Raw genomic sequence first — 21,758 nt, forward strand, 5'->3', positions numbered from 1 at the left:
AGTTGCTTTGATATCCCGTCCTTAAGGGTTGAGTTAAAGAAGTTCCGTAACTAAGGATAGGAATATAGCCTAGGTGGTCCCCCGGGTGATAAGCCCAGTGAAGATTCTAGTTGGTGGTAAGGTTGGGCCGAACAAGTAATCTAACAAGGAGGTAAGGGCAAGGTTGGTTTCTGAGTGGAAGTTAAAATAATGCAAACACAAAGAAAGCATCAATTACCATATATCTTACCTTGCTTGCAAATGCCTTACTGACAAATTGTGCACATTTTATTAGAATGACTTCCATTTAATAGAAATTCACCAATGACAAGGTGATATTGGCCATAGCTCAACTGGGTTACCTTACAAAGATCGAAACTGGGAGCTCAACCTCTGTGGCTGCTGGGGAATGCGAGCAGATGGACAAGCAGCGGTGGAGCAAGAGTGATGGGGAAGCTAGATCTCCAATGCCACAGAGCTGCTGTGGGTGGCAGGGGGCTCACAGGGGCGCATGGATTGGCCTCGCCGTACCAGTCCCAGGTGGGCTGCTCTGCCTTTGAGTGAACACCCTGAGCCATTTGAAGCCCCAGAAGCAACACTGCAAACATCAAGATGATAGACTGTCCCTGCTGTGCCTCTCTTACAGCTATGATTATAGCACGTGTGACAGTTACTGGGGTACACAGTCACCTCCCTGCTGGACTCCACGCTCCTGGAAAGTGCGGCTGTGCCTGGTTCATTTGTGGATCTCCCACAGTGACTAGCCCAGCACCGGGCCCACAGTGGACACTTAAGAGTGTGCTGGGCTCCCTACCTTACATCCATTATCTCATTTAATCAACCAGCAGTCCTCTGTAGGGTGTCCTGGAATGATCTCCATTTCACAATGAGGAAACTGAACCTTAGAAAGATAACGTAACTGTTATTAAGTTACACAACTGACAGGTGACAGCACCAGGATCTACACACACATACAAAAAAAAACAACCCCCCAAAAAACAACAGCCTCATGTCTTTAACTACCATATAAACCTGCTTCTAAATCAGGGATTGGCAAACCAGGACCCATAGGCCAAATCTAGCCTCTGACCTGTTTTTGTACCACCTATAAGCTAAGAATAGTTTTTACATTTTCACGTAGTTTTTTAAAAAATCAAAGCAAGAATAATATAGGATGTCCCCCAAAAATGTATACACACACTTTGAATAATTATAAAGGTAGTGTTTATTAGAATACATTTCATTTTCAGAATTGAGCTATCAGCTGTTAAAGTGTGTATGCATTTTGGGAGGACACCCTATATTTTACAACAAATGAAAATTACATGAAATTCAAATGTCAGTGTTTAAAAATTAAGCTTTATTGCAGTGCAGCCACACTCACTCTTTTACATATTGCCTATGCTGCTTCCATGTGATAATGGCAGAGCTGAGTAGTTATGACAAAGGCAGTATGGCTCGTGAAACCTAAAATATTTCCTAGCTGGACCTTTATGGGAAAAGTTCATTCACCCCATGTCTAGATACACAGCTAAGAAGCAGACACACTTCTCTGTCCAGTTGTGCAGACAGACTGGCACACAAGGTCAGAGAAATCATGGAGTGATGAACATCAGGTCAGCTTGAGAGCCGCTCCACCTGAAGGCCCTGGCTACAACCTGGCCACACCTGGAACCAGTGAGGCGGATGCAAGGCACCTGGCTCAGGCCCATTTGCTGGCAGAGGAGGCATTGCTGATGGCAGCTCTGAAGGTCACTGAGGATGCTCAGTAAACCATTGATTGACTTGGCCCACTTGCAAGTAATAAGGATCTTGCGGATGACTGAGCTCTGCAGATGATATGAAAATCCCATTTAGCCTTGAGTCAGCAACGTCTTCCCCTGCTGCGCTCTCTGTAGAGATGCCAACAAGTTGCAGAATTGACGGATGTGAGTACCACCACCCTGTGCTGGGGATGCTAATTGAGCGGTGACACAGCCAGGAGGCACAGAACAGGAAGGGGGGGCAAGCCAGATGCCTGTATAAGCCTGTATGTGCGGGCTGATAAGGGCCTGGTTAAGCCTTCTCTTACAGCCAGGGAACCCACTGGAAGCAGCCAGAGGTAGCCCTAAAGGCAAGAAACTAGCCCGGCCTGGGGGTGGGGTCAGAAGAGGGGAGGAGATGGCCACTGCTTGCTCCTATGTTTTATGGGCCTTCTGCCAGATGGTCGAGGCAAAGGACACCAATGCCCAAGTACAGGCTGGGACAAAGTGGTCACCACGCCCGTTCTTACTAGATACTCCATATGGGTTGTCACTAACTGTAACCTGGTACTCTACAGTCATTGTCCTATATTACGGCTACCCTGAAAATGTGCAGCAACAAGGAGAGGTAGTAGTAGCCACATCCTTAAAAAACAAATGATACAATAAATAAAGCATAGGCCTTGGGGACAGAATCCCTAGGCTTGAGTTTTGTCTCTGACACTATTACTCCCTGCATGATCCTTATCAGGTCGCTTAATTTTTCAGATCCTTGGTAAACTCCTTTGCAAAATGAACTTAAACAGTTCATTTCTGGGTTATGTATCCTGTATGACTCAAAATTAGGTACGCCTCAAAAATACAAATAATAGTGAATTAAAGGAGAGTGATTTATTTTCTCTCACATAAAACAAGTCCTGAATTAGGCAGATCGGAGCTGGTGCAGCAGTTCCATAGACACGGGAACCACGTATCCTCCTCTGATGTGCTTATAGCATACTTAAGGTACCTCATAGTCACAAAGTGACTGCAGCAGCTCCAGCAATCATGCCTACACTCCAGGCCACAAGAAGCTGAAAGGGGTAATGGATAAATGGCATACTTCTTATCTGAATCAGCCCGTTAGAGAGATTTCCCAGAAATCCTATCCAACAACTTCAGTTGTCATCTTTATTTGCAAAACTGGCTGGGAGGTGCACATTTTAGCTACACTTATTGCCCCCCCCCCCCAATAATACAGGACTTCTGATAATGTGGAAGGAGAGAATGAATGAATGAAGAGGCAATTAGCAGTCTTGGACACAAATGCTTTACCTCAAGGGCCAATGCTGCTGTTCTCAAATTATCTAATGTATATGAAAGGATGTTGTAAAGCTGCAGAGGGTCGTGTGAAGAAAATCCACATGCTTTGGCTTCCCATACAAGGTCCTTCATGACTGGGCCCCATTGTGCCTGATAAGTCACATCTCTTCCCACTCCCCACTGCCTTGCACTTTGCGCTCAACACAGTAACTGTTGGCAGTTCCTTGCATGGCCTGCCTCCGTACCTTGAATCTAGTCTTTTTCACTCTTCTTTGCCCAACCCAGGTATCTTCTTCTGGAAGTCTCCCCAGAACTCCCAGGTTGAGCTAAGTGTCCCATGGACGATTCATCCCATCATTCTCCTTATTACCTTGGAATACTCTCTGCCTTTATGTTTCCCTAGAGACCTGCTCTATGCAATACAAGAGCCACTAGCCACATATGGCAACGGAGTGCTTGACATGTGGCCGGTCCATATTTAGATGTTTCAAAAGCATATACAAAAAATAGAGTAAAATAGCTCATTAATAATTTTATATACTTATTTCATGTTTAAATTATAACATTTTGAAATTATTGGGTTAAACTCTATTATTAGAATTAATTTAGTCTGTTTAATTTGGCTTTAAAAAATGTGTTTACCAGAACACTTAAAACTCCTTATGTCGGAAGAGTTCCGGAGATGGATATTGATGACGGTCGCACAACAATGTGAATGCACTTAATACTGTCAAACCGTAAACTTAAAAAATGGTGAAGACGGTGAATTTTGTGATAGGTATATTTTTAAGTTAAAAAAGTGGAAAAACATGATATATTTTTTTAAATTGCCACATGTGGCTTGCGTTGTATTTCTATCGGTGGGCGCTGCTCTAGAGTATAAGCTCCTGGAGGGAAGCAACGGCATCCCCTTGATTTCCATGCCTTGAGCCTGCGCAGTGCCTGTTGCTAAGTCTTGGTTGGAAAAAGTCATACATAGGATAAAATCTCTGATCACAAAATGGCAAAAGCAGGTGAGAGGGAACGATGAGAGCAGTAAAGGATGAGGGCCTGGCAGAACCACAACGTACCCAATGTGGGCCCTTGAGAAAGTCTTGGATGGAACAATGTGGCCCCTGTTGTGCAGTGGCCGGTGCACAGCCCCACGGGACCTGGGTCAAATCCTAGGACTGCTATTAACCAGTGAATGGCCTTAACAAATGACATTCACCCTGAGCCTCAGTTTCTTCATCTGTAAACCAAAGATGATTATAGCACTGACCTCCTCATGCTGCCAGGAGGAATAAAGGAGATTCTACTGGCACAGTCCCCGAAGCATAATGAACGATCAATAAATGTTAGCCTTTTTTTTTATTAGCCTTTATGGGCCTGTCGAGAAGGAAAAGCAATTTTTAAAAAGTTGCCTGAAGCCAACCCACATTAAGCCATTTTCCCTGCTGATTATTAGAACAATTGTTAATCTGAGATGACAAAAATAATTTGAGCTGGCAGATGGCACAGTGTTATCACCCACTTTGTTGCTTGAAGTGAAAGGATTATGCATAAATACCATCGTGCTCTTTCCTTGTTTGGAAAAGCACCTGACTGTCAGGTCTGCTGAGTGTCCTGTGGCGCTGAAGTGGCCCCAGACGCTGTCACGATGGTGCGGGAATGCAGGCAGGCAGACGGGCCACGCCGGCCGAATCAGAATGGGACAGCAGGTTGTGCTTCCTAACGTGCAATCACCAAGTCCCAGTAAATCAGGACAGCGTCTGCTTCTCATTCCTGCTACATGCCCACTATAGCTCAGCACAGGGCTTTGCTTCATGTTATTCTCACCAAAGGACCCTTGCTAGAAAGGGCCCAGGGTTGTGGCTGCAAGAACACAGGGACACGGTGAGACCCACGTTGGCTTGTGAAACCTTCAGGCCGAAATGACAGATCATTCTCACTCACATTCATCGCCCCAAGCATGTCGTGTGTCCACACCTAACTTCCACGGAGTGGGGAAGTGGAATCGGATCTCACGGCCAGAGGAAAAGCAGAATGAATACCTGCGAGCAGCTCTGAAGGCGGCCAGGCCAAGTAGATGGTCTCACAATGGCAGAGACAGGATGCCACCCCGCGCCCCAAGATCAAATTCTGGGACGCTAAGAAAATCCTCCTCAATTTCACAACCGTAGAGAGCAATGAAATGCAAATTGAAATGGATGTACCACTTTTTTAGAAAACTGAATTAGTACAACATCCAATTTTGTTAAGGTTTCAGTAAAACGATATACTCAAACACCGCTGGAGTCATCAGAAATCAGAACATGTATTTTTAAAAATGATACTAGTTTCAGGCATACAACATAGTGAATCTACATTTATAAACCTTATGAAGTGATCACCATGATAAGTTGGCACCCATCTGGCACCATACATAGTTATTACATTTAGAAAATGGTCCCTCCATGAGACTAGGGATTTTTAATAGAGCAAACTCACAGTAGGTGCTCAAAAAAAATTTATTGTAGCTCAGACGATGTGGCTCAGTGGTTGAGCGTTGACCTATGAACCAGAAGGTCATGGTTCAACTCCCAGTCAGGGCACATGCCCAGGTTTCAGGCTGGATCCCCAGTCGGGGGTGTGCTGGAGGCAGCTGATCAATGACTCTCTCTCATCATTGATGTCTCTATCTCCCTCTCCCTCTCCTTTCCTCTCTCTGAAATCAATAAAAACATTTAAAAAAACCATTTATTGTAAAAATAAATTTTAAAAGATGAATGAAAAAAGATAAACAGCAATAAATGAATGCTGAATTTAGAACATTAAAATGAAGGGATCATCTCTCGTAAGAACCCTGGCTGGATAACGTTAGTAAGTAACGAGAAATAGTTTTCAGGTCCAGAAAGAACAGTCTCCTAGGATCCGTTCTGCGTGGGCAAGAAGATTCTAACAGCCACAGAAAGTCTCATTTCTTTCTTGATGCTGCCACCACATAAGAGTCTCGTCTGCTTTTATTTTCTTCTCCCCCTCAACCGCCTCTCCTTGAGTTTTACCCTTCCTACCCCCAAGACTGGTTCAGGACAGGGTCTGAGTTAGAACACCTGCCTATTAGAAAGAGCAGGTTATTTCCCTTCAACCACAGGGAATACAAGATAATGGTGGTCTTACTCTTACTGTGATCTGCCCTGTTCTCATAATGATCGCTCTAAACTCAGATAACTGAATGAAATTCCATGGAAGCCTAAATCTAGGTTTTCCTATGGAATGCAGACTTTACTTAATATAAATATGTAAGGCTGCTGTGTATGGTTGTACCAGATGTGCACTGCACAATCCTGGGGCTACAGTAGTTATCAAAAGCATCATGACTTATTTATTACAATTCTTTAGCAAATGGCAGTACATAGTCTTGCTTTCTAACAGAATCAGTATATCATGATAGCTTCCTGGCAGGTGAAAGAAAACTGTCTTAAGGAAGGTGGTTGTTGTTGTTTTCTCATTTGAATGAAGTGTTATGTGGTCGTTGGTGGCTCTGAAGTATGCTCCATGGGCACACACATCAGTCCTTGCCTTTTCCTCCATGGTCCACTCTAGAAAGGGGTGGCGCACGCAGATCCTTCCTGGTCAGACAGGTTATGCAAGCAGGTGAAGCAAGTCAAGTGTGCGCATCTTTAGAAAGCAGAGGGAACTGTTAAGAAATTAGTGGAGAGTGCAGACCTAGTCTAAAGGCCTTCAAGCTTAATTTACAATCACTCCATCGGCTACATGTAATTCACCTTCTGGTAAAGTCATCCCTCTTGTCACCAGTTTGCAAACTGTGGTTCTTGGCCAAATAAGTGATGGAAATAGAAGAAAAAAAAGAAGAACAGAATGCAGCTTTTTTGTGGAACCTTAATTTCCCTCATTTCCAGGAGTCGAACCCACAGAAACCTCAAAAGGTTTCTAAGTTAGTGTTCTCAACCGGGGGTGACTTTGCTCCCCCCAAGGAACATTTGGCAACATCCGAAGACATTTGGTTGTCCCAACTGGGGAGGGATGTGCTGTTGGCATCTAGTGAGTGAAGGCCAGAGAGGCTACGCATCCTACAGCCCCACCACAAAGAATTACCCAGCCAAAAATGTCAATAGTGTCACTGTTGAAAAACTCTGGCTGGAGGAGTTGTGTGAGAATTTAAAAGACAGAAAAGAGAGAAAGGAGACTTTTAGCTTGATGTGAAAAGAATCCTTAAACCGTAAGTAGTATCTCTATATAGGTGTTGCCAGCAGAAATGAAAAAGTGTTCAGCACTTTCTGGACCCAACACAGGGAAAGGGGGTGACCAAGATATTAGAAGAGCTGTAGGCATTCCTAGGCAAATACTGTTTCCGTTCCTCATTCTGGGGATGCCTGGAAGCACCACTTTGCCCCCTCCCCTCGCTCCTCACCCACACATCCGCGGGATGGGCAGTGTCCTGCACAGACTGCAGGAACCATTATTGTATCTGTGAGTTGCTGGGAATATGTTTCATTAGCCCATGAGCCACGGGGGATGTTTTGGCATCTTAAATTTTTCCTCAGAGAAACCTCATGCTACTATTCTTGCGGCTGAATATGGGTGTTATACTGTGAAATTTGCAAACTGGCCTGGACATATACCTCCTGCAAGTCACTTTAGTAGAGGAATAGTTTCTGAATTTCATGCTGCTAGAAGCAGATTTTAACTCAATTTTGATGTAAGATTGCCATTGACTACGCATCCCAATAGATCTGGTGGGTCTTTAAATGGGCAAGCCACATGTTGTCTCATCAATAAATTCTTTATGGAGAATTCCATTCCCTGAGATGGTTTAACATAGCATATTGCCTCTTCCTATATGGTCCGTGACTCCATAAGGAAACACTAAAATATCCTAAGATGACACGAACCAAATTGGTTTGGAGGCATCACTACCTTACCTGAGAACCACAGGGAGTCTTCTCTTATAAAGTGAAGGTGGGAAGATTGGAAGAAGAGACTCTTTCCTGGTAACAAGGGCTCAAAAATAGAAAATCAATGAAAGGAAATATACTTCTAGCACCTAGCACAGACCTTAATGGCTGAGGCTTTTGAACACGAAATAAATGTATGTTTTAAGATTTTTAATTGATTTTTAGAGAGGGGAGAAGGGAGAGGGGGGGAGAGAGAAAAATATTGATGTGAGAGTGAAACATCGACCAGCTTCCCCTCACCAGGGACCAAGCTCAAAACCACCAAGGCATGTGCCCTGACCAGGAATTGAACCAGCAACCCCTTGGTGCACGGGATGACACCCAACCAACTGAGCCACACTGGCCATGGCCCAAATAACATATTCAACTGAATAATAGATGGTATAAAAAATGCTGAATATTTAAAAACTTTCAATTTAATATTTTATCTAGATGCACTTTTCAAAAGTGAGCAGAGATTAAAAAAAAATCTGCAGGGTATTCCAAATTACCAATAGCCTAATGGTGGACATTTTGGTTGCTTTCAGTATTTACTGTTATGAACACTGAGTAAACGTTAATATTTTATTAAATTTCATTTCTCCTATTTATGAGTATGTTTGTAGGTTAAATTACTAGAAATAAGGTCAAATGACCGGCCCATTTTAATTGCCCTCTATAGGCTGTTACAATTTACATTCCACAGGGACGTAAGATAATACCTACCTATTTCCCCACAGTTATCACCAACACAGTGCGTTAACAATATTTTATGAATAAATAAATTTAAATATTTTAGAAATATTTAAACATTGTATTTTGTGTTAACCTATTATATAATATAAGTTCCTTTGACACTCCCTAGCGAGCTAAAGCATTTGATTGCCCTTTAAAGCAGAATAGGGGCCGCCACGGCAGGGTGGCTCACTTGGTTGGAGCATCATCCTATGGACCAAAATGTTATGGGTTCGATTCCCAGTCAAGGCACATAGGCAGGCTAGGGCTTCTATCCCCGTCAGGGCACATACGGGAGGCAACATATTGATGTTTCTCTAGGATTTTTAAAACAGAAGTATGGGGGATAAAGTGGAGAAGGCAAGTAATGTTGAACTCTGACTGTCCTTTATTAAATAACCTTGTTCTGCTTTTCCAGACACTATTAGCCAAGTTCAGTAAAATCCGAATTATAAAGATTCTCAGGTTTTATTGTTCAGACACCTCAGCTTCCTGTCATTGCTATTGTATTGCCAGAGGGCATTTCAGTGAGGCTCCAAAACTCTTGATCAATGCACTTCAGATGACCAGCAAGTAGATTAATTTATAGGTAAATGAGATTTGTTTCTTGGAGAAATGTTTGAAGCTCTTGATACCCCCAAATCATGTTTGTATGGACTTTTCCACATATGAATTTTTTCACTTTTATTATGAAGATTTTCAAATGTAAATAAAGTACATAGGTTAATATAAAGATTTCTATCATCAAGATTCAAACCTTAGTAAGATTTTCATCAGTCTTAATTCATTTCTACTGCCAAATCTTTTTTGTTTCCTTGGCTGGACATTCTAAAGCAATTCCCAGACATAATGTCATTCTACCCATAAATATCTCAGTAGTATGCAGATATACTGTGCACATGTTCAGCAGGAAACGGACCAGAGAGTATGGTTACTGTAATAAATGCTGAGAACAGGGAGGCATGGAGCAGGCGTGATCCAGCTGGGTTTCACTCAAGTATGAGCTTTCCTCATGAAAGACAAAAATTGAAAAACAGCTACTAGAAACTTGGATCTTTGCTGGTTACTTTCTTCAGTCATTATCTGAAGCATAACCTCACATATATTCAATAGAATATCAACTTTCATATTGCAAAGGGACAAAAACAACCATAACAGACAAATCCAGTTAGAGTTGATAATTCCAAATCTCCTCTCTCAATAATTGATAAAGCAAGTAGACCAAAAATCATTAAAGATCAATCAACTTGACTTGATATATTTAGAGAACAGCCCATAATAACAGAACACATATTCTTTCCAAGTGCACATGGAACATTCACCAAGATATGCTATACTGTGAGCCATAGAACAAACTCCAACAAATCTGAAACCATTGCTTATTATACAAACCACATATGCATTCACATCACAGAAGAGTTCAACAAAAATAGAGAAAGCAATCTGGAAAATATCCAAATGTTTGGAAATTAAACAATATAATTCTAAATAATCCATGAATCAAAAAAACAGGCCAAAAAACAAATAACAACACAAATTATTTTGAATTAGAGGGCAAGGAAAACACAACATACCAATTTCTGGGATGCAGCTAGAACAGCATACAGAAAGAAATGTATAGCAGTAAATGCAAATATTAGGAAAAAAAGAGAGTTAAATTAATGATTTAAGCATCTTCCTTAAAAGTTAAAGAAAAAAGAATAATCAGAGAATCAAAGTAATGAGAAAGAAAAATAAAGATAAGAGCAAGCATCAATAAGGTAGAAAATGGACAAAAGGGAGACAAATGAATGAACCGAAAAGCTGTTTCATTGAAAGGATCAATAAAGTTGATAAGCCTCTAGGTAGATTAATAAAAACCAGATATTATCAATATAAGAAATGAGAGAAAGAACATTATTACAGATCATACTGACATAAAGGAATATCATGAACGACTTAACAGCAACTAATTTGACAACCTAGATGAAATGGATAAATTCCATGAAAGACAAATAATTAAAGCTCATTCAAAAACAGTAGATACATTAAGTAGATTTATATGTATTAAATAAATTGACTTTGTAGTTAAAATCTTCTCACAAAGAAAACTCAAGGTCCATTTGTATTTGGTTAATTTTAACAAACATTTGAAGAAGAAATGATGCCGAATTCTCTACAAAGAATTCACAAAAATATAAGGTTAGGGAACATGCTTTTATTTTAAAAAACCAGTATTACCTGGATACCCAAATCAGATGGTAAGAAAACTTCAAAGCAATACCTAAGAAACATAGACAAAAAATTATTTATAAAATTCTAGCAAATCTAATTTAGCACCATATAAAAAGGCTCAGACATCATGATAAAGAAGTTTAACTCAGAAATTCAAGGTTGTTTCAACACCCAAAAATCAATCAATTTAATTCATCATATTAACAGGCTAAAAATAAAAAATGGTGCAATCATTTTAATCGATGCAGATATAGAAACTATTAGCAACTAGGAATATAATGAACTTTCCTGAACCTGATAAAGGATATCAACAACAACAAAAAACCCTACAACTAATGGTGAAAGCCGAATGCTTTTCCTGAGATCACAAACAAGGTAAGGATGCCCATCTAATTCCTTCTCTGCAGCATTGTACTAGAGGGCCTAGCTGGTGCAATAAGCAAGAAACAAACAAACAAACATAGAGGTAGGAAAGGAAAAAGTAAAACGGTCTCTAATCACAGATAATATAATCATTTATGTAGAAAATCCTAGGGATCTATAAAAGAAACCTATAAGAGCTAAGTGACTTAGCAAGATTGCAGAATACAAGGTTAACATACGAAAAAAAAAAAAAATCAACTTCATATCAAAGTAATAGATAATAAATATATACTAAATTTGGGCTGTTTGATGAGGAACAGAATATTTGCATGATACCAAAGTGCCTTCACCCATACGCCTTACTATTTATATCTGACAGGGAAAGCATAGTACCTATACAGTGGAGAAAGCAGAAAATGCCTCACCCAGTGATCAAAACTCATCCTGCCAACAAGGGGTAGTATTCTTGACGGGACATCCTGAGAAGGACACAATATCAGGTATGTAGTTTTCTGACTGGATGCATAATCTGAATCTTTTCACGAGGAAACAGAAAAACTCTAATTGGGGAATATTCTATAAAACAACTGATCCCTGTTTTCCAAATATCTCAATGTCACTGAAGAAAGAAAAGAGGTCTAAAAGGGACATGACAACTAAACACAATACAGGATCCTAGACCAGATGTAGTACTAGAGAGAGAAAATGCTATAAAGGACATTATTGGGACAACTCATGAAATTGGACTATGAACTGTAGATTAAATATAAATATTGTATAGATGTTAAATTCTTGAACTTGGTAACTCTGCTGTGGTTACAAAAGAGAATATTCTAGTTCTGTGAAGTACTAAGGAGTAAAGGAGTATGACATATGCAAATTAGTCTCAAATGGTTTCAGAAATAAAATTATAGTATGTGTTTACAGATGTACACATATACAGATCGATAGATCAAATGTGACAATATTATAAATTAATTAATCTGTTTCAAGGGTAGCCAGAAATTCTCGGTTATATTTATGAAACTTCTAAATTGGAAATATTTTTCAAAATAAAAAAGAACAAAGAAAGTTTCCCTTGATTCATAAACTCCCAGATTGAGGTCCACCAGGATCTTTTTCTCCGTGACTGAAAAGCTGATAAAAGTTGGCTTCCCCATGGTTGTATTACCATCCCAATTAAATATATGAGTTTTCTAGATTAAACGTCAACCAGTGAAAAGTGAAGGGGCAGTTTGGAAGCTGCTGAAGGAACGGGAGCCTTACTTTTTCTTTTTGTCCCCTGGGCAGTTTCCTTCGAACCTATGAGCCTTAGTGTCTTCGCTTTAAAATGGGAATAAACAGTAATAATATACCAACCTCACAGGGTTGCTGTCAGAATTAAGAGAGAAGGTATAAATACACACCTTTAATAAGTCCATAAAAACGAAACAGCGCTCAGACGGTGCCGGGCCTCTGCTTAAGCCTCGCATGCTGCCCAGCTCCCTCCGAATAAAACCAGGGCGCTCAGCGTGCTCTCCGGGGCCTCCCCTGGGCTGCCTCCTGCTCTCTGACCTCATCGTTCCCCTTCCCCGGCATCTGGGGCTCTGCTCCTAGTGCCATTCTGCAAACACGTCCCGCTTGGGGCCTTGGTGGTTCTGCTCCGCTGCCTGGGCCCCCTCGGCCCTGGCACACGCACGGCTCTGCTCCTTCCCTCCTCCACTAGGGCTCCGTGCGCTGGCACCGATCGCTGAGGCTTCCCTCAGACACACCTACGGACACTACACACACTTAGTCCCCAGCCATCCTCTGCCTCTTCTCCCTGGTTTACTTTCACTGTGCATGTTCATTTATTAACTCTCTGTGTCCCCTTAAAATGTGAGCTACACATTTGTAAGTCCATTTAATTAAAACTTTTTTCTTCTGTTGACATCTGTTATTATTAAATATCCCCACTGCTTCTAAAATACAATGAATTTTAATGTGCTGGATTTCACAGTGGTCTCTGAGATTACTGGAGATTATTCGTTTCGACGTGTGACCAAATCAGGCTTGGAGAGCACAGAGTCACAATTCTGAAGAAGGAAAGGAGAAAGGAAAGGAAGATTTCTCAGAGGTATGTTTGGATATTTGATCATTCCTTTCCTAGAGATGCCCAATTATCACTACCGGTCAACTTCCCAATAAAGCTGGATTTTCTTTCCTACCCAAGTTACAGATAATTGGCAGCTGTTCACTTCTAAATATAAAATAGCAGCCTCACATTTCAAATGCCACATCCTCTTACTCCAGAAAAGCAAAGCACATCTCAAAAACGTAGCGATCGTGTCTGATGGGCAGTGACACCACCAGACAACTTTTCTGTCAATACCCAGGCTGACAAAGGGCAATCACGATCCCACTGCCGCCTGGGATCTGGGCCATCTGGGACCCCCTGAGTCACAGCCAGCTTGCTCCTTCCTTGCCACACTACCCGCCCACAGCTGTGGACCCCAGTCCTTCGCATCACAACCTGCCTTGACAGATCCAGAATGAGAGATCCGCTGTTTGGCTTGTTCAGTTTCTAGGGCCAGGAAAATCAGACAGGCAACCAACTCCCCAGGGACCTTCACTGCTTTTGAAAACTATTATTAAATTAGGCTAAGGAGGACCATTAATTTGCAAGCATCTGTACTTGCAATCCATTTGGTGCTGAGATTCACTCTTAGCAGAAATCAAGAAGCACAAGAACTCCAGAATAGGAAGATGGCATAAGGCACCCTTGGGAAAATTCTCAAGTAGAGTCTGAAATTCTTGGCATCAATTATTTTTCCTTCTTACAGAACACATGAGACTGATCAGTTATAGACAGTGTTGTAAAGCGAGGCGTTCCAAGGTCTTTGTGCTCATTCCTGAAATACAGGTTACACACTGAACCAATAAAGAATTCATGATATCAGAATTAGTCCCACCTACGAGCTCCCTTAGAAATTTTCCTTCTTGCTTTTTTGACTGGTATAAACAAATTAAGTAGAACCTTAATCATTTGTATTCTATATTAGGCAAAAGCAAATTGAATCCGAATTTCATTACTGAGCCCAAAATCTCTGTATCAAAGAATGTAATGAAAAGGGTCAATTCACTCTCTCTCCTTGTCAGATAAGGCATCAGATATTACTTACAGGGGCCTTTGTGCAGGATCAATAGACTCCTGTCATTGGCCCCCAACACTGAGTGAGCCATGTGGGTTCTGGGCTTCATGACTATCCAGACTATTTAAGATTCTCCTAAGTAGAGGGCAGGAAGCAGTGCAGGTAGTGCATGCAAACTCTTTAGCTTCTGGATGTGATAGGGAGTGAAATGTATCCCACTATCTTTGGACTTTGTCTACTGGAATCTCAAAATTTCTATTTCACTGCAATTTGAAGACTCAAAGAAAAGTTTTTGTCCAGAAAGTGAAGGCAGTCCAATTTGAGAGCCCCTGAAAAAATAAAATTCCCAACTCTGTTTTGACTCTAGGTACCAACTCTGAACAGTATCCTATGCTTGAAACATGGACATTGTGGAAACATGCATTTTATGCAGAGTTAATTAGCAAGACTTCCTTGAGCATTAAGTGTTCTAACTGTGAACACATTAGAAAAAAGGTTTTCCATTCAGTCTTCATCCTGCACAATTTTTCCCTATTCTTTCACTGGCTATTTTTTTCTTAAAACTAAATATTCTCACCAGGGACCATCTGTGGTAGTATGGGAAGAGTCTGTTAGCTGTGGACTTGAATCCTTGGTCAGTTAATATCAGTCATATTACCCTGAGAAAGTGACTAATTTTTTTGGAATCTCAGTTTCCTAATCAGTAAGATGATCCAATTAAATTCTTCCTCAAGTGGTTGGTGTGTTAAATGAGATAATAAGTTAAAATGATTATAATAAGAAAAAAGATATTTTGCTCTTAGTTATGTTCAATTACATAGTCCTCCCCCAAAATTTCCCATTTTTTAAAGAAATTAGTGAAATAGGAAATAGATAAACAATAGAGAAAACAGTGCAACCAAAAGGTGATTTGTTAAAAGAACTGATAAAACTGATACATCTCTAACTAGGCTGATCAGGAAAAAGAGAGAAGACATTAAAAACCAATATTAGAGAAGAAATAGGAGATATTATTACAGATATTATAAAATTAAAAGCATAATATGAAAATTATAAACAAATTTGCCAGTAAATCTGACATCTTAGATGAAATGGAAAAATTCCATGAAAGAATAAAAAATATAAGATTGACACAAGGAGGAAACTGAAGATTCCTGTATCGATTTTATTCCCATTGATAAAACTTCATGCCTTAATGAAGGGGACAAATAATACCAGTTCAACACAAACTATTTTATAGTAAGCAATTCACAAAATTCATAGAATATGGTAATCTCAATAGATCCATAAAAAGATTTAACAAAATCTAATGCCCAATTATGATAGAAATATCCAGCAACCTAAGGAAAGAAAGGAACTTCCCCAATCTGATCAAGGGCATCTGCAAAAATATACAACATTACACTTAATGGTGACTTTCTGGAACCCTATAATTAGGACAGTGTCAAGGACAACTGCTCTCTCAGGTCTATTCAATATTGTATTGGAGGTGATAAGAATTTCAAAAAGTCAAGAAAAAACATAAAAAGGCATAAAGATAAGAATTAAAGCTGTCTCTATTTGCAGATGACAAGATTTTTTTAATAAAGAAAGTGCTAAGGAATATAAACTATAACTACTAGGACTAGTGAGTGAATTAAAAAAATAGTATCCAAGATTAATATTAAACATTAATTTATTTATTATATACTCACAGCAGACAATTGTGTGTTTTCAAATTTTTATTTATAATAGGTTCAAAAACAAAACATTTGGGGATAAATTTGTCAAAAGTTGTATATGACTTCCACATTGAAAACTATAAAACATTTCTGGGGAAAATTAAAGACCTAAATAATGGAGAGAAATACCTAATTCCTGAACTGGAAGCCATGGCATGTTGGTAAACATTTAACAACTGATTCTCCCCACAAAACAAAAGAGCTCCCTGTTTATGGAGTTTGCCAATTTCTGTGGTATAAATTCTCTCACCCCCCGCTAATTTCAAGCTGTCAAATTCCTGAAATTTTAATACTGGTCTCTTGTGATTTAGTATGAGCTGTCTTCAGCTCACCAATGAATGAAAGTCTTAATACTGTTAAAATAACACTTCCCACCAAATTGATCAATCTCAAGCATAATTAGATCAAGCACTTCTGTAGAAATTGGCAACTTAATTATAAAAGGTATATGGAAATGCTAAGTATAAAAAATATCCAGGACAGCCCAGGCAGGCATGGCTCAGCGGTTGAGAGTCGACCCAGAATCCAGGCGATCGGGGTTCAATTCCCAGTCAGGGCACATGCCCGGGTTGTGGGCTCAGTCCCCAGTCGGGGGCATGCAGGAGGCAGTGGATCAATGCCTCTCTCATCATTGATGTTTCTATCTCTCTATCCCTCTCCTTTCCTCTCTATGAAATCAATAAAGATATATTTAAATATATATATATATCCAGAACAATCTTGACAAAGAACAACAAAGTTGGAAGATTCAAACTACCAGACTTCAAGTATTACTTTAAAGGTAATTCAGACAACATGATAGATACTGGCATAGGATAATCAACGAACAGAAAAGAGCGCTCCAAAATAGAACAAGTCTACAGACAGTTATTTGACTTGCAAAAGTCTGTTCAATAAACACTGCTAGAATAACTGTTTATCCATACGGTCTAAAAATAATCTTTGGCTCCTCATACCATATAAAAATAAGATGGATTATATACCAAAAATATAAAGCTATAAGGAAATATAGGAAAACCCATTCACTACTTGAGGGTAGGTAAAGAGTTCTTAGGACACACAATGCAATAAACAAGAAAGAAAAAATGATAAACTGGACTTCATCAAATCTTAAAACTGCTTAACAGAAGATATCATTATGAAAATAAAGAAGGAAGCTATAAACTAGGTGATAACACCCATAATTATTTATCTGACACACGCCTGGTATCATATATAAAGAATAACAACTCCATAGATAAACAACCAATTAGTAACAGGCAAGCAATTTTAATTCATAAGCACATGAAAAAGTGCTTAACATCATTAGTCATCAACAAAATGTAAATTAAAACCACGATGAGATACAATGCAACCAACAGAATGGAAATTGAAAAGACTGAATGTTGGCAAAGATGTGGTACAACCAGAACTCTTGTCCATTACTGACGGACGTGCAAAATGTTACAATCACCTTGGAAAGAAATTTGGCTATTTCTTATAAAACTAAGCATTCACTTTCTCTATGACCCAACAATTTTACTCCTAGGTATTGATCCAAGAAAAAGAAAAAGAAAAAAAATCACATACAAATAAGATGGGTATGAGAATATTTATTGCTCATAGCCCAAAAGTGGAGTTTCAATGTCTACCAAAATGAGAATGGATTAACAAACTGTGACCACTACTTAGCAATAAAAAGGAACAAACGACTAATACCTGTAACAACATGGATTAAATAAAGTATATACTGAATTAGTTCATTTATAGAAAGTTCTAGAAAAGACAAAGCTAATCCATAGAGGGGGAAAAAAAAATAAAAACAGTGCTTCTTTCTGGAAGGATGGGAGGAAGGAATAACTGGGAAAGAGCATAAGTAACTTTCAGGAACGCTGGCAACCATGAAGATTTGTGTATTTTAATGCACGTAAATTTAACCACAAAAGAAAAACTAAGAAGCATAAACAAATTTGGAATTCTAGTAACTGATATGCAGGTTGAGGTATAAGGGGCTGAAATGTGCTGGTTATTATAATTTACTCTGAAAAGCATCATAAAAATAATGGACGGATGGGTGAAGAGAGGGATGCAAAGATAAACAGGTATATGATAAAACAATGTCCTCACTCTGGCTGGCTCCAAGTCAGTTCAGAAACAGCATACCAGGGTAACTTCTTTATCCCAAGTAGTTACCATAACGAAACAAATTTGGACATTCTAACTACCCAGAGGAGAACCTGTACCATGGCTAATATTTTGCATCATCTCTGGATTAACACCATAAGATGGAACAATTTATATATAAGTTAAAGAAATGATGATCAACCATCAAAGGTAGACCCAGGCATTGTCAGCCCTAATTATCTTTTCCAGGCTGGAAATCTTCCAGAGCACCTTTTATTTTATTTTTTTATTTTTTATTTTTATTTTAAAAATATATCTCCACTGATTTCAGAGAGAAGAAGGGAGAGGAAGAGAGAGAGGTAGAAACATCAATGATGAGAGAGTCACTGATCAGCTGCCTCCTGTACGCCCCCTGACTGGGGATGGAGCCCACAACCCAGGCATGTGCCCTGACCGGAATAGAACCCCGATCACCTGAATCCTAGGTCGACCCTCAACCGCTGAGCCACGCTCGGCTGGGCCAGAGCACATTTTAGTCTTTTCTTAAAATAGTTCTAGTTACACCTTAATTTACACCTCCCTATTGCTTGACATTTGTTGTCCAGAATCTAAAAATGTTCTACAAAGGATTCAAAGACAAAAAACAGGATGAAATCATTCTGATTGACACTGAAACTGAAAATCACATTTCTGCAAAAAATATCCTCTTCAAGGAAAACCAGTGATAGTGGGAAGGTCAGACGGAAGAGGCCACAATCCTTGGCGGCCTCTCCTGCAGCTCTGGATGGAGGACCCAAAGCGGGGCTAAGAATAAAACCGTTCTCATGGTCTAGCAAAAGGCTGATTGTGCTCTAGCCTTGGTATCAAGTAAGCACCAGAGCACATTTTAAATCATTATTTTAATCTATGACAACTCACATCAGGAAACATGCTGCCAAAAGCCAACCAATCAGTAATAGGGAAAAGTCACCCAATCGGGAGATTCATCTTCAGGAAAGAGAGGGGGTCATGACAAGCACAAAACTTACCAGCATGAGACTCGAACTTCAGCAGAGCGCTGCTGTACCCCAGGGTGATCAAGACGGACTCCTTCCCCACCCGGCAACACTCGGTGTCTCTGTTGAGTAGGCATTTAAAGACACAGACGCCATCAGCTAAGGGGGAAAAGAGAAAAGGGATTAGGAAAATCCATTTTGAGCACTGCCAAAAGGTTTATCAGTGCCATTCCTACATTTCTCTCCTGTTCTCAAGGCTCCCCATTTCTTTTTTTCTTAACACAATTTCTCTTGGGATATACGGGAATATGAGAATCAGAGATAAAAAAGATGGCTCTAACTATGGCCGATATAAATTCTTTGCAGGTGGGTGAACACAGCTTAAAACTGACTCTTACTGGCTCTTGCTTTTATGTTCAGGGCTCCATTACCCACATTCCTGCATTCCCCAAATCATTTTGTATCTCTTGATGCTATCCTAGGAAAGTCCAGGTAATGTCACTGTGGGTGATTTTTGAGCACCTACTGTAAGTGCCGAAGATATCACAAAAATTTCCATTGTTAAATATTCTCACTGCCAATGTTCCTAGGTGAAAACAAGGCAGAGTTTAGGTCCAAATATGCACAGCTAATAAGTAGCAGAGCTGGGATGCAAACCCAGGGTTGAATTTGACTCCAAAGCCCATGTTGTTCTTACCACATTGCGCTGAGGCAAGTGTGATAAAAAGGGAGTTTCGTTTCTGAAAGAATGGCCTATGTAAGTGGCTAGGGTCTCATGAGATTCATCCATAGATAATTGGTTACTAACTCACTAATGCCATTAGCACTGGGGCAGTGGTAGTGTGGTGGGAAAAGCAATGACCTTGGGTTTTGCTTTCATCTTTGATATTTACTAACTAAAGAGCTTTAATCACCTAATCACATGAAGTCACATTTTTTCATTATGTAAAATGAAAATATTGATGCTTATTTCATAGGCTTTTTGTTAAGACTGAATAATAAAGTTTAAATAATTTCTAAAATCCTATTAAAACAATAAGAGAATGTTACTATTTCTCTCATTATAAAGTAGATTTCAGCTTTTGTCTTTAATGTCTTCCATTCTCCTTTACAAAACCAATTATGGTATGTGTATTAAATTAAATTATAATTAAAAACATAATCGTATCTAAAATTCCAGTGTTACATATAAGCATATGCACATTCATGCAAACACATTCAAAACACACACAGAGAGTTAAGATGATGAAATGTTTTCAAATATTTTTAACCATTACTTCAAATGAACGAGTACCTCCTGATGGAGGCATTCACAGGTATTTTTCACGAAACGTCTTGGCTGGTTAAATAGTGCAGATGTTTTGAAAACATTTTCCTGGCATAAAACATGATTATAGGTTGTTATTACAGCCCAGTCAGTGTCTCCAAGGTATCAATGTCTCTTTGCAGGGAGGCAGCCCTGACTACAGATGCAGAAGAAGGGAGTTTAGGGCTCTTTGAAAAAATATGTTTTCTTAAAATCACAAGAATTTTTTTTCAAGAAATCAGCATTTACCAATTGTTTTTCTTACAGTTCCGAAGTATAATAAGATAGAATGAAGAAGGAAGGAGGACCCTGGTCTTCCTCGGTTCCTTGTACATATGTGACTATTACAGCCTGTGAGCTCTGTGAGCAAGGGCAATTTTATTATGTTTTGGATTGTCTTTTTTCCTCTGACTCAAAACCTAGCACAGTATCTAATACTTAATATGTTTTGAATTAGTAAAAGCATTTCCCTATGAATTGACTGCATCCCACCCCAGAAGAGATAAAAGTTTCAAAATTTATATGACTCAGTCCTGCTTAACCAGATAGACTGAGGTTTCTTCTTTTGCTGTTGTTTGTTTGTGATTTAATTACAGTATAAATTGAGTTGCCATTTTTTCCTACTTTCATAAATTGCAAAATGCCTACCCCTACTTCCTCTTTTCTTTATCTCCTCCCTATCTTCTGTTTAAATATGGTGGGGAAGGCCTCTTTAAGTATGTCATAATATCCAGAAAGTACTGGTAACTACTTCAAATTTTAAAATGTACCTATGGCAAAAAAAATTTTAATATTTTAAACAAAAGTATTAAAAGCAATGAAAAACTACAAATGAATACATTTTCAACATACATAACAATGACTTAATATCCCCAATAAACACTTAGCTCTAAAAGACATGAAGAAACAAGCATATCTATTTAAAAGTTAGTAAGAGGGACGTAGGCAATTGGCAACTGGAAAATACCAATAGCAAATTTTTAAAAATATACGTTGACAGTATCAAATATTGAAAAGGCTGTGAGAAAACAATGAGTGTCATAACTGGGAATGTAAATTTCTATATTCCTAAAATGTCTTCTGCCCATATGGTTTAAAATTTAAAATCTATGTACTCTTTGCTAGACAGTCTACTCATAACAATTTCTTCCAGGATGTACTTTATCAAGTGTGAATGGATGTATACTCAAGGACGTGCATTTTAGAGGTGTTTGCTATAGCTAGAAAATGTAAAGCTAAGAGTCCATCACTTACACGGTTGGTTAAACATGA

The 21,758-nt window shown here is 39.3% G+C and overlaps 1 protein-coding gene across 2 annotated transcripts in view; it reads right to left on the minus strand.

The window, feature by feature from the left end:
* Positions 1 to 21,758, minus strand: part of LOC308563617 (histone-arginine methyltransferase CARM1-like) — a 181,626-nt gene that overhangs the window by 104,274 nt on the left and 55,594 nt on the right. For both annotated transcript variants that reach the window (XM_081150837.1, XM_081150838.1), the window contains exon 2: positions 19,214 to 19,339. In XM_081150837.1, coding sequence (XP_081006963.1) covers positions 19,214 to 19,339 — 126 coding nt within the window. The remainder of the gene's footprint in view (positions 1 to 19,213; positions 19,340 to 21,758) is intronic.

Source organism: Miniopterus schreibersii (genome assembly GCF_964146895.1).
Source record: "Miniopterus schreibersii genome assembly, chromosome: 11".
Taxonomy (NCBI): Eukaryota; Metazoa; Chordata; class Mammalia; order Chiroptera; family Miniopteridae; genus Miniopterus; species Miniopterus schreibersii.